At 35.8% G+C, this 14,100-nt stretch overlaps 1 protein-coding gene across 2 annotated transcripts in view; it reads right to left on the reverse strand.

The window, feature by feature from the left end:
* TRIP11 (thyroid hormone receptor interactor 11) overlaps positions 1 to 14,100 on the reverse strand; it is a 35,569-nt gene that overhangs the window by 18,018 nt on the left and 3,451 nt on the right. Inside the window, exons 3-10 of one of the 2 annotated variants that reach the window (XM_052783007.1) lie at positions 13,211 to 13,321; positions 11,806 to 12,081; positions 10,887 to 10,955; positions 10,018 to 10,183; positions 7,391 to 7,756; positions 6,672 to 6,712; positions 5,471 to 5,677; positions 1,346 to 4,375 (exon numbers count right to left, since the gene is read on the reverse strand). In XM_052783007.1, coding sequence (XP_052638967.1) covers positions 1,346 to 4,375; positions 5,471 to 5,677; positions 6,672 to 6,712; positions 7,391 to 7,756; positions 10,018 to 10,183; positions 10,887 to 10,955; positions 11,806 to 12,081; positions 13,211 to 13,321 — 4,266 coding nt within the window. Of the gene's footprint in view, positions 1 to 1,345; positions 4,376 to 5,470; positions 5,678 to 6,671; positions 6,713 to 7,390; positions 7,757 to 9,669; positions 9,922 to 10,017; positions 10,184 to 10,886; positions 10,956 to 11,805; positions 12,082 to 13,210; positions 13,322 to 14,100 lie in introns of those variants that run through there. The other variant, XM_052783009.1, reaches the window with a different exon arrangement.

The raw sequence follows: 14,100 nt of genomic DNA on the forward strand, positions 1-14,100 counted from the left end.
ACAGGTTGCCCAGAGAAGTTGTGGATGCCCCATCATTGGAAGTGTTCAAGACCAGGCTGGAGGAGGCTTTGAGCAACCTGGTCTAGTGGAAGGAGTCCCTGCCCATGGCAGGGGGTTGGAACTAGATGATTTTTAATGTCCAGGTCTCTTCCATCCCAAACAATTCTATGATTCCACGAAATTTTTTGTTATACTTATAGCAGAGGAAAAAAAAATTAATGCCAAGTTACTTAGCTATGGATTGCATAAATACCACTCTGATAATAGGCAATACTTATCACTTTGGAAAATGAAAAGGCATGCTAAAGGCAACAGGGAGAATAAGAACAGTATGCCTGGAGGGGGACGACTGTAAGAGAAGATTGAAGAATGGCGACCAGAACCACCAAGATGAAGAGAATGGGGACCTGGACAGTACAGAGGAAAGAAAGAAAATTATCTGTTTGGAATTAATTAGAAGTAAAGACTGCCCACTAGGACATACTCACTTTCAGAGCCTACAAAGCAAACCAAAAGTATCTAGATCCTGGAGTTCTGCTGTCAAGTGTTTGTCAAAACTACAGGAAGACTTTTGCACTGTACTTAACGCCTATTTCTCAAAGAGAAATGGCAATTCACACATTACTTCATTAACTCCAGCAGCAGCAGTTCATACAACATGCTGTTGACCTGTGAATCAATGATGCCACATAATTCGTTGGTCTTCTAAAAAAAAAGATTCTTCCTCAAATTACATAAGTGATAATTAATAAGCAGCTGCAACTTTTCTCTGAACATACGCTTTGAAAGAAGTATAAATTTTTTCCATATGTCAAATTCTAGAGAATAAACCATTAATTTAACTTGTCCAATCTTTTTTTTTTTTTTTTTACCTCCAGTGGAGTTTCTCCAGCCATAAAAGCAAGATACATAAACCCATTCATCTCACAGGGACATTGTGAAGCAATCACATTGGAATGACAAACACTAGAGGAAAGCACATTGAAAAATTAGTCCTGTCAGCCAACTCTGCAGAAGTCTGAGCACAATACAGGAAAAATAAAATAGGGCATTTAATGAACAACAGGGCCAAAGCAAAATATTAAGCAGCTGCTCAGTAGATGAGCAATTTCCAAATAAATGAAAAATGTAGTTTATGGCTGCACAATTAACAGATAACCTTGTAAACCACTCACCTGCTGACTTTTAATTTCTTAACTTTGCAGGGGGAGGATTTTTGTTGTAGTGTAATGCAGTAAGGAGTCACAAATGGATTTCAGGCAAACACTTGATGGCTACATATACACACAAATGCATTACCACGTGACTAATTTTAAAAGATATTCATAAATATGAATGCACATACCTCTTCTTTTTCTTTCAAGAGCTTCTCAAAAGCACGAGCTTTTTCTGTCATTGAGTGAGACTCAAACTCTTTCTCTTTCAGCATCATTGAAAATTGCATATTAGTCTCCTGAAGTGCTCGGAATTCAGTTTCTTTTTCCCTACACCTTGCAACTATTTTTTCATTTTCTTCTTTCAGTTTTCGAATATCCATTTCTAAAATTAAATTTCTTTCTTTAAGATTAGTCACAGCTTGCTTCAAAAGCTCATTTTCATTTTCTTTGTTACTAAGATTTTCACTCACAGAAAGTAACTGATCACTTTTAGATTTAATTAATATGTCTTTTTCCCTAAGTGATTTCTGTAAGACATCATGTTTTTCTCTGATTTGCCTCATCTCTGACTCAGTCCCTTCTTGACTCTTTCTTTCAATCTCTGATGCTGTAGCCACAGAATCAGATAATCGTTGATTGTTTTCCTGAAGAGTCTTAATAGTTGAATCTTTTTCTTGCAACTTTTTTTTCAGTTGTTCCAACTCCTTTTGAAGGAGTTTAGACTCATCGCTGAGTACATCAGGAGCACTGTACTGAATGCCTGAAAGCTGTGAAACAGTGGAAGCCATTGCCACAGATGGTGTTACCAAATCAAGTTTACTCAGGAGAAGATCCTTGGTGTTATGAAGCTGTCCTATGCTGTGTTGAACTTGTGCTAATTCCTGACTAAAACTTTTCAGCTTTTTCTCATTCTGTTCGTAACTCTGAATCAAGCCATTATAATCTACCTGCAACTTTGAATTACTATCGCTTTCAACTGAAATTTGTGCTTGAAGCCTGTGTAACTCTTCTTGGAGGTGAGCTGACTCATGCTGCATGTTCTGAACTGTGGTTATTACTTGTTGCTTCCACTCATCCATCTTCTTTACTTGCTGTTTTAGTTTATCACGTTCTTGTAGAAGTTCCTCAAACTGGTTACTGTTAACACCTCCTGATCCATTATCAGTACCTGTACTGGATGTCTGCAAGACAGTCAATAAGGTTTGACATTTTTGACTTAGAGCATCTATTTCAATATCTTTTTCTCGAATGATACGGGATAAATTCTGAATAGTTTCTCTAGACATGTCTTGACTGCTGTTTTCAGATCTATTACATAACTTCTGATTTTCCTCTTGCAACCTTACCAAAGCTGCTTCTTTAGCAGCAACCATATCCATGATATTACGATACTCTGTTTTTAACTGACTGTTTTCTCTTGTCTTTTCACTTAGAACTGCTAATACTTGTTCTCTTTCCATAACATAAGCTTGCAGCTGCTGCTGAAGACAAAGAACATCCTGCCTATAGGAAGCTGAGGAGACTCTAGCATTGAGAGCTTGTATTTCTAAATCCTTCTCTTGAATGATCCGAGTAAGTTTACCAACTTCATCCTTAGACAACTGATCAATTTGCTGACTTAGAGAAACATTCTTTTCATTTAGAAGCTTAATCTCCATCTCCCTTTCTTTGATACCTTCTACCAGTCTTTCAATTTCAGCTTTAGATAAGTCATGTTTTTCATTTCCATTTTCTCCATTAAGAGTCTGAACTTTGGTTTCCTGAAAAAGATCAGAGGAATCAGTCTGAATAATCTGTCTCTCTTTGTGCAATTGAGTTTTAATTTGTTCAATTGTTTTCTGCAAATTTTTAATTTCCTCATCTTTCTCCAAAGAAAGTCTTTCATGAGTGACATTCATTTGCTCACACTGAAATTTAGACTCATCTATTTCCTTTCTTTGCTCCTGCAAAGACTGCTGAAGTTGCACTGTTGTTTGATTCTGATCTTCTATTGTTTTTTTGTGAACTTCTATTTCTTCTTCAAGATTATTCTTTATCACCTTTAACTGCGTTACCTCACTTTCAAGTTCAATAATAATATCTAGAGTTTTAGGCTCAACCACAGGTGTAGATCTAGTCTGCTGATCCTTAAGGCGTTCAATTTCTTCTTTCAAATGATTATTTTCTTCCTTCATGACTGCAAGACTTCTGTCTTTTTCCTCCAAGTTTTGTTTTAAGACATCCTGCCTTTTTGAAACTTTCATATATTCTTCAAGTTCCTGCTTCACCTGAAAGGCTTGATTTTTAAATTTTTCAATAAATACCTCTTTTTCTTTTATGAGTTCTGTCAACTGCTTTTGTCCTCCTAAGCTAGTAGTCAACATCTCTTTTGTTTCTTGATGGTCAATTTCCATCTGCTCAATGCTCCTTTTAAGTTCAGCAATCTCAAAGTCTTTCTCTTGATTGAATTTAACTAGGCGCTCATGTTCAAGCTGCAATGCAGTGGTATCCATACTACGTGCGTTTGATAATTCCTCAATAGTTTGCTTATACTTATGCGCCTGTTCCAAAAGCCTCTTTTCCGTCTGGTTTAATTCGCTCTCTAACTGTCTTTTTTCCATTTTCAAAGCCTCCACAACAGTGTCTTTTTCCAAGTAAACTTTATTTTTCTCAGAAATGGCATCACTTAACTCCTGTTTTAGTTCTTCAGTGGCTGCTATCAGCTTTCTATTTTCTATTCTGAGATCAGACAGAGATTTCTCTAAGTCTTCATTTAGTTGTTTATTTTCTGAAATGTCATTCTGTAGTCTCACAATTTCTACTTCTCTTTCTTTCAGAATCAGATCTTGACAAGTGTAGTTAGATTCCTGATTACTTTTTTCTGTTAATTTTCTCAAGGATACAGAAAGTTCCTCCTCTCTTACTTTTAGTCTCTGCTGCAATTCTCCAATTTCTTTTTTATTATGCAAATTACAGTCCTGGGCTTCCCTTAATTGTTCCTGAAGATCTTTAATATTATCTTGAAGCTGCTCCTTACTTATATGCAAATCATTAAGTGCATATGAACAATGGCTTAGTTTTTCTTTCTGACTATCTAACTCCTTAATAGTTTCCATCTTCTCAATTTCTAATTCTGATACTTTCTTTCTTTCAAAATCTATGTCAAATTTCAGCTGTTTGATGATAGTATCAGTTTCTGTATGTTGTTTTGACAGCTGCTCTTTCAGTGTAATCATATGCTGAAATGAACACAAACAAGAATTCATTAGGAGAGGAGAACCAGCCAAACTATACGTTTCATTAATTTTTATCCTCTGAACAATAAAAAAAAAAATTGAGAGGAAACAAAAATGTTTCATAGTTGTCAATGTAAGCTGGCAAGTAGTATCAACTAGTCAATGCTTAATTAATTAAAACCAAATATCAAACAGGGAGAGATTACATTTCACTAAAAACAAGAACACCATCTCCCCCAAAAGAATGCTAGCTACCTAAATCAAGGAACAAAAAGAACTACTTAAGAAAAAGGACTGTCAGAATTTGTCAGGGCAGTTGGAATGAGTATGCAGCAAACACCCGCTACTTAAAAACAGGGAGGCAGTAAATTTTAAATAACAAATTACAGAAGTGAATGCATATCTCTATTTTCAATTTCTTGTTTGAGCTTATTTTTAAAACACCCTTGCTAGAATTCATCTCCTAGGAAAACACTTCAAGTGTTCAATTCCATAAAGTAAACCAATATTGAAAACACATGGCTTGCAACTATATGTTTACAGGCCAAATACATCAGAACAGTGACAAAAAGGTACCATTCCATTTTGCTTACATATAATTGGTGACCTTTTTTTACTCCACAAATGCTCGTATTATGAAGAACGTCTAATAAAGTAACTTAATTATTCAACATAATTAAAAATAATGAAAGGAAAAGAAAAAAAGTTTAAAAAATCATTCATGTTATGTGTACTGTCATAAGACAGAGGTCACAATACTAGCAGGATAAAAACCATCAAAAGTCTTGCAAGGAAAAATCAAGTAGTATTTAACTGCACTTCGGAAAGTAACATCCCTTATCGATAGCTGACATGCCATATTATTTCTTTGTCCATGACAAGTGCGTTTCTTGCACTTCAGAATTTCACACTGAGATGGCAGATATGGAGAAACACTGGTCCCAGGAAACACTGGTCCCAATATTCTTTTTAAGCATCAGAGGATAACTTGTATTTCCCTGCTACCTATGTTCAAAGATCAATTGAAAACATAAACACACACACACAAATCTAAACATTTATTTTAGCAGTTCAATAATTAGCTGCAGTATTTATTACCTGAGTAGCTTCTTGATTCTGCTTGTCTAGTTCTTCCAACTCTGCTATTAATGTTTCTCTTTCAGCAATACTTTCATTTAATTCATGTTGTTTCCTCTCCAAGTCTTGTCTTAATCGACTTAATTCTGAATTCTGATCCTCATTATACACAGAAAGAATATTCTCATTTTTACGTTGTGCACTTGCCGGTTCCTTCTCAAGTCCCCCCTTAAGTTAAAAAAAATATTTCTAAATATTAGACCTTACCTTGCTGAAATTTATAAACTGTTTAGATTTGAAATGGTTTCTTTTTTCCCCTCAACAATTAAAAGAAAAGCATGCATTTTTATGTTAGAATCTCTAAGACTACACGAATATTATCTCAGTTAAAAATTCTTCATTGTCTCTAGCATTCATATATACACATTTATCTTCTCATCACTAAGTTTAGGAGTGCAATTTACAAACCTCTGCACAAAAAGCCATGGTCTGACAAGCAAAGTTATATCCACCTTTGAGGTATGGATCCGCAGCTGGGGTAAACTATTTTATTCCCAAGGCACACCCTAAACATGTAGTATGCTGCATGGTGAGACAGGAAGTTTTAATTAAGGACATCTGAATAACGTCCTTATGAAAAATGCCATGGGAACTCTTGAATGCATGCAAAACGCAGAAGAGCCCCGTTGAAAAATACTACTGGATACAAAGTAAACTAAGCCAAAGCTCTCAAGCCTGAGATAAAGGACTAAGTCAACTTTGCCAAAAACCAAAGGTGTGTTCCAGAGAAACTGTTCCACTGCTAAACTTCATCACTAAGGTGGAATGTAGTATTATTAGAGTACTACATGGAAGAAAAGAGATATTTTACAACTGATAACAGTGTCAAAACTGAAATGTGCCAAAGTAGAAGAGGTGAAAAATGACAAATTTTACAGAATGTACTATTAATGCTTTTTAAATGTATGTTACAGCAGCCTAAGTAGCAATGGGATAGGCGGAACTCCACTAGTTTTCTTTAACAGAGTATGCTGTGGAGTTTCACAAGTCAAAATGTATTATTTCTATCAACTGCATCTAATCTACAATTATTTCCTCGATTACAAGGTTATTTATGTAGAAGTGTGAATGCTCCAAAAAAGTATAGTGCCAGAATATGTATTTTCCATCAGTTACTATTCTTACGAACTTTTTTGTTGGCTTAATTTAGAAGTTGCTTTACCTGATTTAAACTTGAAAGTCTTGCTATTTCATTTTCCGCTTCTATAAAGGAAAACAGAAAATTACATCATTTTCCTGCTTTCCAAACAATAAAACCAAATCATTCTGCCACCTTGCCCCAACAGAACTCTGCTGCTCAGAATAGTTTTCACAGAATTTTGTGATGATAAGCATCGGTGCTGTGAAAGATTCAAATTGTACCATCAATCACCCCCACCAAGTAGAGTATTACTTTTACAACTGAGCCCACATTAGGAGGACTTTGGTACTACAGTGTATCAGTTATGCAATATTAAATGATTTTCTACATACAGATATACTTCTTAAACAGGTATGTTTCAGTGTTTCTTTAAGGAGAAGGTATTAGCAATGGACTGCCTTACACACAAAAAATGTACTTTTAGAATTTAAACAAACAACTTTTATTGAGGCTTACTTACTTTTAAAGAAAGAAAAACCTATCAAACAGTTGGCAGACATGATTACGTACCTAATCAGAAACCCCTATGATAATCACACTAGTCCTAATTATGTCTCCTTTTCTGCTTAGCCTTACCCCAAAGGACAACCCTTTTCTAAAGCAACAATTTTTAAAAGGTACATATTCTCATATTTAGTTCCAAATTCTTAAAATAAATTCTGAACATGAAAAGTGAAAACCTGTGAATATATACTAAAACTAAAAAAATAAAAATAAAAAAAAAATCATCATCTTTGTACCTAACAGTGCTTGCTGTAGTCTGGCAACATCTTCTGGTAGTGACGTCTTTGATTGGAGCTTCTTCTCCTGCTCTTTCAGGAGAGCATCTTGCTCTGCAAGAGAACTTTGAAGCATACTAAAGTCAGATTTAAGATTTTCATATTCTTGTGTTATTTGGATTTTTTCTACCTTTGCCAATTCTTGCTCTTTTAGAAGAATTTTGTTTTCTTCTTTGGCAGAAGATAATTTGTGATTTAATTTTCTTATTTCATCCTCTAGGTCCTTTACAACTTGCAACTCTTCTACTTTTCCTCCTTCTAGACTCTGAGCATTTTTCTTCTGTTCACTAATTTTAGAGTCATCCATGGCATCAGCGCTCACACCATCTAAAAAGCAGAAAAGATTGTTTGCAATATTAACCAAAGCCAGCACTGCAGATCTTTTGCTTTAAAGTCTCTTTTTCCACCCCTTCTCCTAACAAAGGGAGATAGTCTAAACCAAAGACATCATCATCATCAACAGAAAGCTTACTTAAATAGAATTAACATTTGAAGCAGTGCTATACATATTACTGGTTTGATAAGCAGCTTTTCAAATACTTCGGCATCCCTGGCTTGAAATACTTTTAAAAGGTAAGTGTTGCAAGACTTACATTGTTCACAATTTACTTAAAATATACTTGACCCCCACCTCTCTTGGTGGGGAGATGACAGAATCTAATTTATCAGGATTTGGAATCCCTCGATTTTCTAAAAATAATTTATAAACCCCATCTAATTCAGCCTGATGCAAAATCCCTGTTTATAATGTAATTAATTTCAAAGGCTTGCTGAATGGTTGTTATAGAAAACAATTTGCTACAAATGAGTATATCACTTGTTAAACAATGCAGAGTTTTTCACCTAAAGATTTCATTTTGCAGAACTGATGTTTTTACAGATCCACCATACTATGATGACATTCATAGTTCTGTACAAGCCTCACAATGTAATTTCCAGGTAAGTTACAGAGTATAAAAAGGCGTAATCAAAACATGTACAGAAAAAAAAAGTTAAATGAAAGCACAGTGCTTGTGAATTCATTTTAGTGTAAGCTCAAACATTTCCTCCTGTCCCAGTCTGTATTACGTTGTTAAACAGAAGCAACAAAATAAAAATGTAAAATACTCTAATTCTTCAAAAACTGTAAGCAGTATTTATTTTACAGATAACTTGTAATGCAAAAGATATGGAACTTCTGTCTTTGACTTCATTAAATTAGTCCTGCTGGTATACCTACATTCAGTAAAAGACAGATTACATCTTAAAGGGCATCTGATTTTAAGAAATAAATTCCTTATCAGCACTACCCTAGAAATTAAAAGGCTGTGAAAATATTTCCCTTCTTTCAAAGAAAATGGATCTCTCTTTCCAAAAGGACAGTATAGACTCTTTCGAAGTCAGAGTTTTAACAGATAACAGAGGTTTACAGGCAAGTCTTATATATTTGTGCAAAGAAGCCCCTAAAGGAAACTCGATATGACTGTTTTTATGGAATATGAAATACCTACATGTACTGGGTCTGGCTAAGATGGAGTTAGTACTCCCCACAGCAGCCCTCACAGCGCTATGCTCTGCATCAGTAGCTAGAAAGGTGTTGATAACACACCAGTGTTTTGGCTACTGCTGAGCAGTGCTGGCACAGCATCAAGGCTGTCTCTCCAACATTTTTGCCAACCCCTCAAGGGCAGGCTGGGGCAGGGCAAGATCTCAGGAGGGGACATAACCAGGACAGCTGACCTAAACTAACCAAACAGATATTCCATACCATATGACGTCAGCTCAGATATAAAAGCTAAGTAAAAGGAGACGGAAGGGGGGCATTTTTGTCTTCCGGAGCAACCACTACGCGTACTGAAGCCCTGCTTCCCAGGAAGCGGCTAGACATCGCCTGCTGATGGGAAGTAGAGAATAATATCGTTTGTTTTTCTTTGCTTTTGCGCGCAACCTTTGCTTTCACTTTATTAAACTGTCCTTATCTTGACCCACAAGCCTTTTGTTATATTTTCTCCCCCCTGTCCAGCTGAGAAGGGGGAGTGATAGAATGGCTTTGGTGGGCACCTGGCATCCAGCCAGGGTCAACCCACTACACTACAAGATAACGAAAAGCTCCTGGTGAGAACTACTGAGCTTCTCCTACAACCTACTCATGCCACAGCCTAAGGCGTGGTCCTTATGGCAATCTTTGAGCTTTTGTCAAGTAACCCAATTGGCACATAGTACTTCTCACCAAAATGATTTTTGTGCTGAGATTTTCTTACCTTCAACTTTGTATGTCTTGTCCACACCCATATTCAGTGTAACTTAAAAAAACCCAGGAAGTGTAGAATTTAGAGTACAACATTTGATATATACAGAAAATGACCCTCTAGACTGATATATGTCAGAAGATGAAATGCTATCATTCCAGTGTCCAAGCCAACCACAGTGAATAAAAGATACTAGGACACACATGTGTCTTAAACATGAAGGGGAATTAAAGTTGAAATTCGAATTTCCAAACATCATGTATTTGATATCTATTACACTGTTACATACATATTTGATACTTTAACCAAAATTCACTGTACATTAAATTAAAAAAAAAAAAAGCATGTGGTAATAAAGACCTTGCTGTAACTGATTCTCAAGTTCTTCAATTCGCTCTTCATATTCGCTCAACTCTTCTCGGTGTCGACGACTTATCTCTACCAGCTTTTGTCTGTGTGCATCCTGCAATACTGAAAGTTCATGTTGATGTTCATCTATTTCTTGACTTAAATTCTGTTTGAGCTCCTACAAATATCATTAGAGAAACAGAATGGTAAAATACAGTACAGAAGCTTAAGAAAGAAAAAATACAGAAGAAAGAAAAAAGTTTTCCCTTGTAAAATTAGAGATTTATTAAAGGATTTCTCATAGGAGAGCTCAAGTTTCTTGGCTTTTGTTGGTTTGGATTTTTTTAAACATGTTAAAAGACATCCCTTTTAAAAATATGTTTACACAAACAGTATGCTCTACACAATAGCAAATACTAAACCAATGTAGAGACATTACAACTCTGTCATAGGAAGTGGATACACTAGGACATATTTCTAGTAACTTTCAAGGATGACATGCAAATCCATATTTTGCATCTGCAATGAAAAAAGGCAAGATGTTTCTGAGAAGGGAGAAGAAATTATTTTGTGTATCTAAAATTCAGTCTCATAAGTCATCAACAGCTTCTGAAAGCGATTTGCCCTCATAAATACTAATGTCATTCTTTTAAGCTTACATGCTATATTCATCAAATCACGTAAATAGCCCTTCTCAGAGTAACTGACTGTTTTTAAATATTGTACTGCTGACTGAAATGTTGCTGTGCTATTACATGCCCACATGCATTTTTAATAGAGAAAATGTAAGTGCTAGTGTTGTACACATTTTAACTACATTCACAAGTCATGTGACCATATGCAAAACCATCGAGAACACAGCAGTCTAAGTGTCATCTTACCTTAACAATATTTTGCAGTTTGCATATTTCACTTTGTTCAGCATCATGTGTCCCTTGCGCTCTGGAAGACTGAGAAAAGAAAAACCACATATCCATGTGAAAATTGTGATAAATACACGTGGTTTTCATGTGCTTCCTCTACTGATACTCAAAAGTAGAAAACAACAAAGCTAACGTGAAGCAAAATCCAAATCTACAGTACTTTTGATCCAAAAAAAAGACATTTTAATGGAAACGTTTTGATTTTCCATGGATTTTTTTTTTTTATTATTACATGCAAACTTGTAAAAGTTTGGGGTGGGCAGTGTTATTGCACCTAATAAGACAGCAGGGTTGCTTAACTTTACTTGAGTATTTCCACATGGGAAAAGTATACCTCTGAAATCTGGCTATAGCTTGAAAAATGATGACTCGCATCAACAACAGCTTGAAAGATTATATTCTTTCTTGTCTCAGCAGACCATGAATTACAACTGACTTATCAAGGACTGAGAGAAGAATAAGTAAAAACAGCGTGCAAGTATCCAACTATCACTTTGAACAGTACTGTGCTGTCAATAAATAATCAATATCACAGCCAGGAAGAAGAAAAGTATTTTTTGAAAGGCTGCACAAAAATGAAACCCTGAAGTAGTATTCTAGGCAAATGTTTATGAAACCCTTTTCCTAACATGACAAATCATGTATAAAAGCATCACAAAAAAGCATTTGGAAGTTAGTCACTGAATGTGTCCCTAGTCATGTGACAGCAAGAAAATGACTAAAACATTACTAGGTTTCAGCTCTTCTATCAAACCATGTTACTTCTAGAAACTGTACAGCATGAACTTTCAAAAGACCCACTCCAAAAAACCCAAATGCAATGAAAACGCTTATTTGGAGGGGAGAGGGGAGTGTAAGATAGAGGGGAACCACTTACCAGTGCTATCTGCTTCCAGTGGTCAACCTCAGATTCAAGCCTAGAAACTTCATTGGACAATCTGTTTATTTCTTGTTGTGACCAGATTATATCTCCAAAATCCATGTCGTCTCCTTCAAAACCTGAGGAGTGTCTGACCACTGGAACATAGGAAGCTGATGTAGCAGCTGGTGGCAAAACACCAGCTCCTGACTGTGCTGACTGAGCAGCCTTCTGTACTTTCTGCAGTTGTTCCTGTAGAGCATTCTGTCTAGCTTTTAGGTGGCTGATTTCCACCTGAATATACAGAATAAAATGCATTGTTTCAATACGAATTATCAAGATACACTCTGCTTTAGCCCTTGTGGCCTTATGAAATATGAACTAACCAAACAACTCCACTCCAGCACAAATTACTGATCACTTTCACTAAGAAGAAAAAAACCCCAAACACTCTCCTAGTGGAGAAAAGCAGCCCTAGCCGATGTTTTACAAAGTATCTCATGCAACAACACATATTAAAAGTTTTAATAGTTTTCAGTTAAGTAAAAGTTCAGTAAAAGTGTTTGCTGATTTTTTCAGCAGTCAAGGTACCCAAGTACTATAGCAAGATTCAGGCTAACATGTTGTACAAGAAATTAGGTATTTAAAGAGGGTATTCAGATATGAAAATTAAGCAATATATGATGCTCCCCCAGTTATTTATATTACATTTTATTTCTCTTAAGTAAATTTTCAATACACTGAGTTGTTAAGCCTATTTACAATAAACTGAAATTAGCTGCATGCAATTTTCTCATAACAACTCTATTATTGTATTTAATAAGCAGAATTCTATATATCTCAAAATTCTGCTTCCTCTAGTTCCTACATGCATTTACAAATAAAGCAGAAATAAAACTCCTATTGTGTAATTCTAGGCATACTGGTAACTTTCTTCATTTAAAAGGCTATGAAATTTCATGTCACACAATAGGCTATAAAGCTGATGTTCCCATCACAAAGGGACAATTCTCAAATTATGAAAGCTAGTTCTGTTCCCTCTAATTGTATATGTTAAGATAAGTAATTATATCTACAGACAATATAACTGCTTCAAATGAGAATTTGTTCCTGTTGTCTTCCTTAATAGCAGTTTAAGTGTCCTTTCTCACAGTTACTCCAGAAACAACAGAGATTCTGACATATGCTTGACATTCTCAGAGTCTTCTCTTGCCTCAACTACCTCCCTGCAGCTCTGCTTATATTACATGACTCAATGAAATACATGTCTCAGTCTCTCAGTGTCTACATTAACAAACCAAGAAACCATAACGTGACCAATACTTCCACTGAAAGAGCACAGATACTATAACAAAGAGATTACACTGCATAATACATACGTTTATTGGACATACTTACTCAAATATTTTACTCTGTATCCTACCTCTTTCTGTTGAAGCTGATTGCGGTACTCTATAGATAACTGCTTTATCTGAAGCTCTGCTGCTTCATGCTTTTCTTCTAAATCACTACAAACTTTTTTCAGTCTCTCGTTCTGGCAAAAATGAGAAAAGAATGTTGGTAAATTCGGAACAGTTCTTATAGAATTAGAAAAGCATAAGTCTGCTGAACAGTAAAGAAATCAATTAAATTGTACAGATTTCTCATGTTATTTCACTCAAAACACACAGTAATAGTAACTTCCAAGTGCGGGCCCAAAATCATGTTCATGTCCAAGCTTTCCATTTTTGTATCCCATGGACCCTAGCTTGCTTTCAGAAAAAGGTTTGTGGTGACCAGAGGTAAATGCCAAGAAGAAAAATTCAGGGCTGAATTACATCTTAGCATGATCTACAGGTTAAATTTAGGAACAGCCACAGAGCACAAATCAGAGCTAATATCCATACAGTCCGCTATTCTCTCTCTGACGTTGGCCAATAGCAGACGGCAAGAGTCTAGAAAAAAGGACAAGCAGGAACAGTTACTTCCCCAAAATACCATCGTAACTTCTCAATGCTCTTGAGGGCTGAAGATATACATGAAAGTTGTTGGTTTGTGTCCATGAAGTCACAAGACCAACAAGTCCTTTGTAAAAGTACAAAAAGTCACTTTCCGCAAGGGCACATGGGATTTGTAAGCAGTTTTGGAAGAGCACGAGCAACTGTAGCTATGTCAAAATGACCATACAGTAGGGCAACACAGACAGAGAACTGCATCAGGGAACATGTACACTCTATACTTTGAAGCCTGCTGCAAAAGACGTGCTGTCCAGCATAACTGGGCATTCTAGATCTGCTTTTATTTGTGGTCGTATACAAAATGCTATAAACCAAT

Source organism: Harpia harpyja, chromosome 3, assembly GCF_026419915.1.
Source record: "Harpia harpyja isolate bHarHar1 chromosome 3, bHarHar1 primary haplotype, whole genome shotgun sequence".
Taxonomy (NCBI): Eukaryota; Metazoa; Chordata; class Aves; order Accipitriformes; family Accipitridae; genus Harpia; species Harpia harpyja.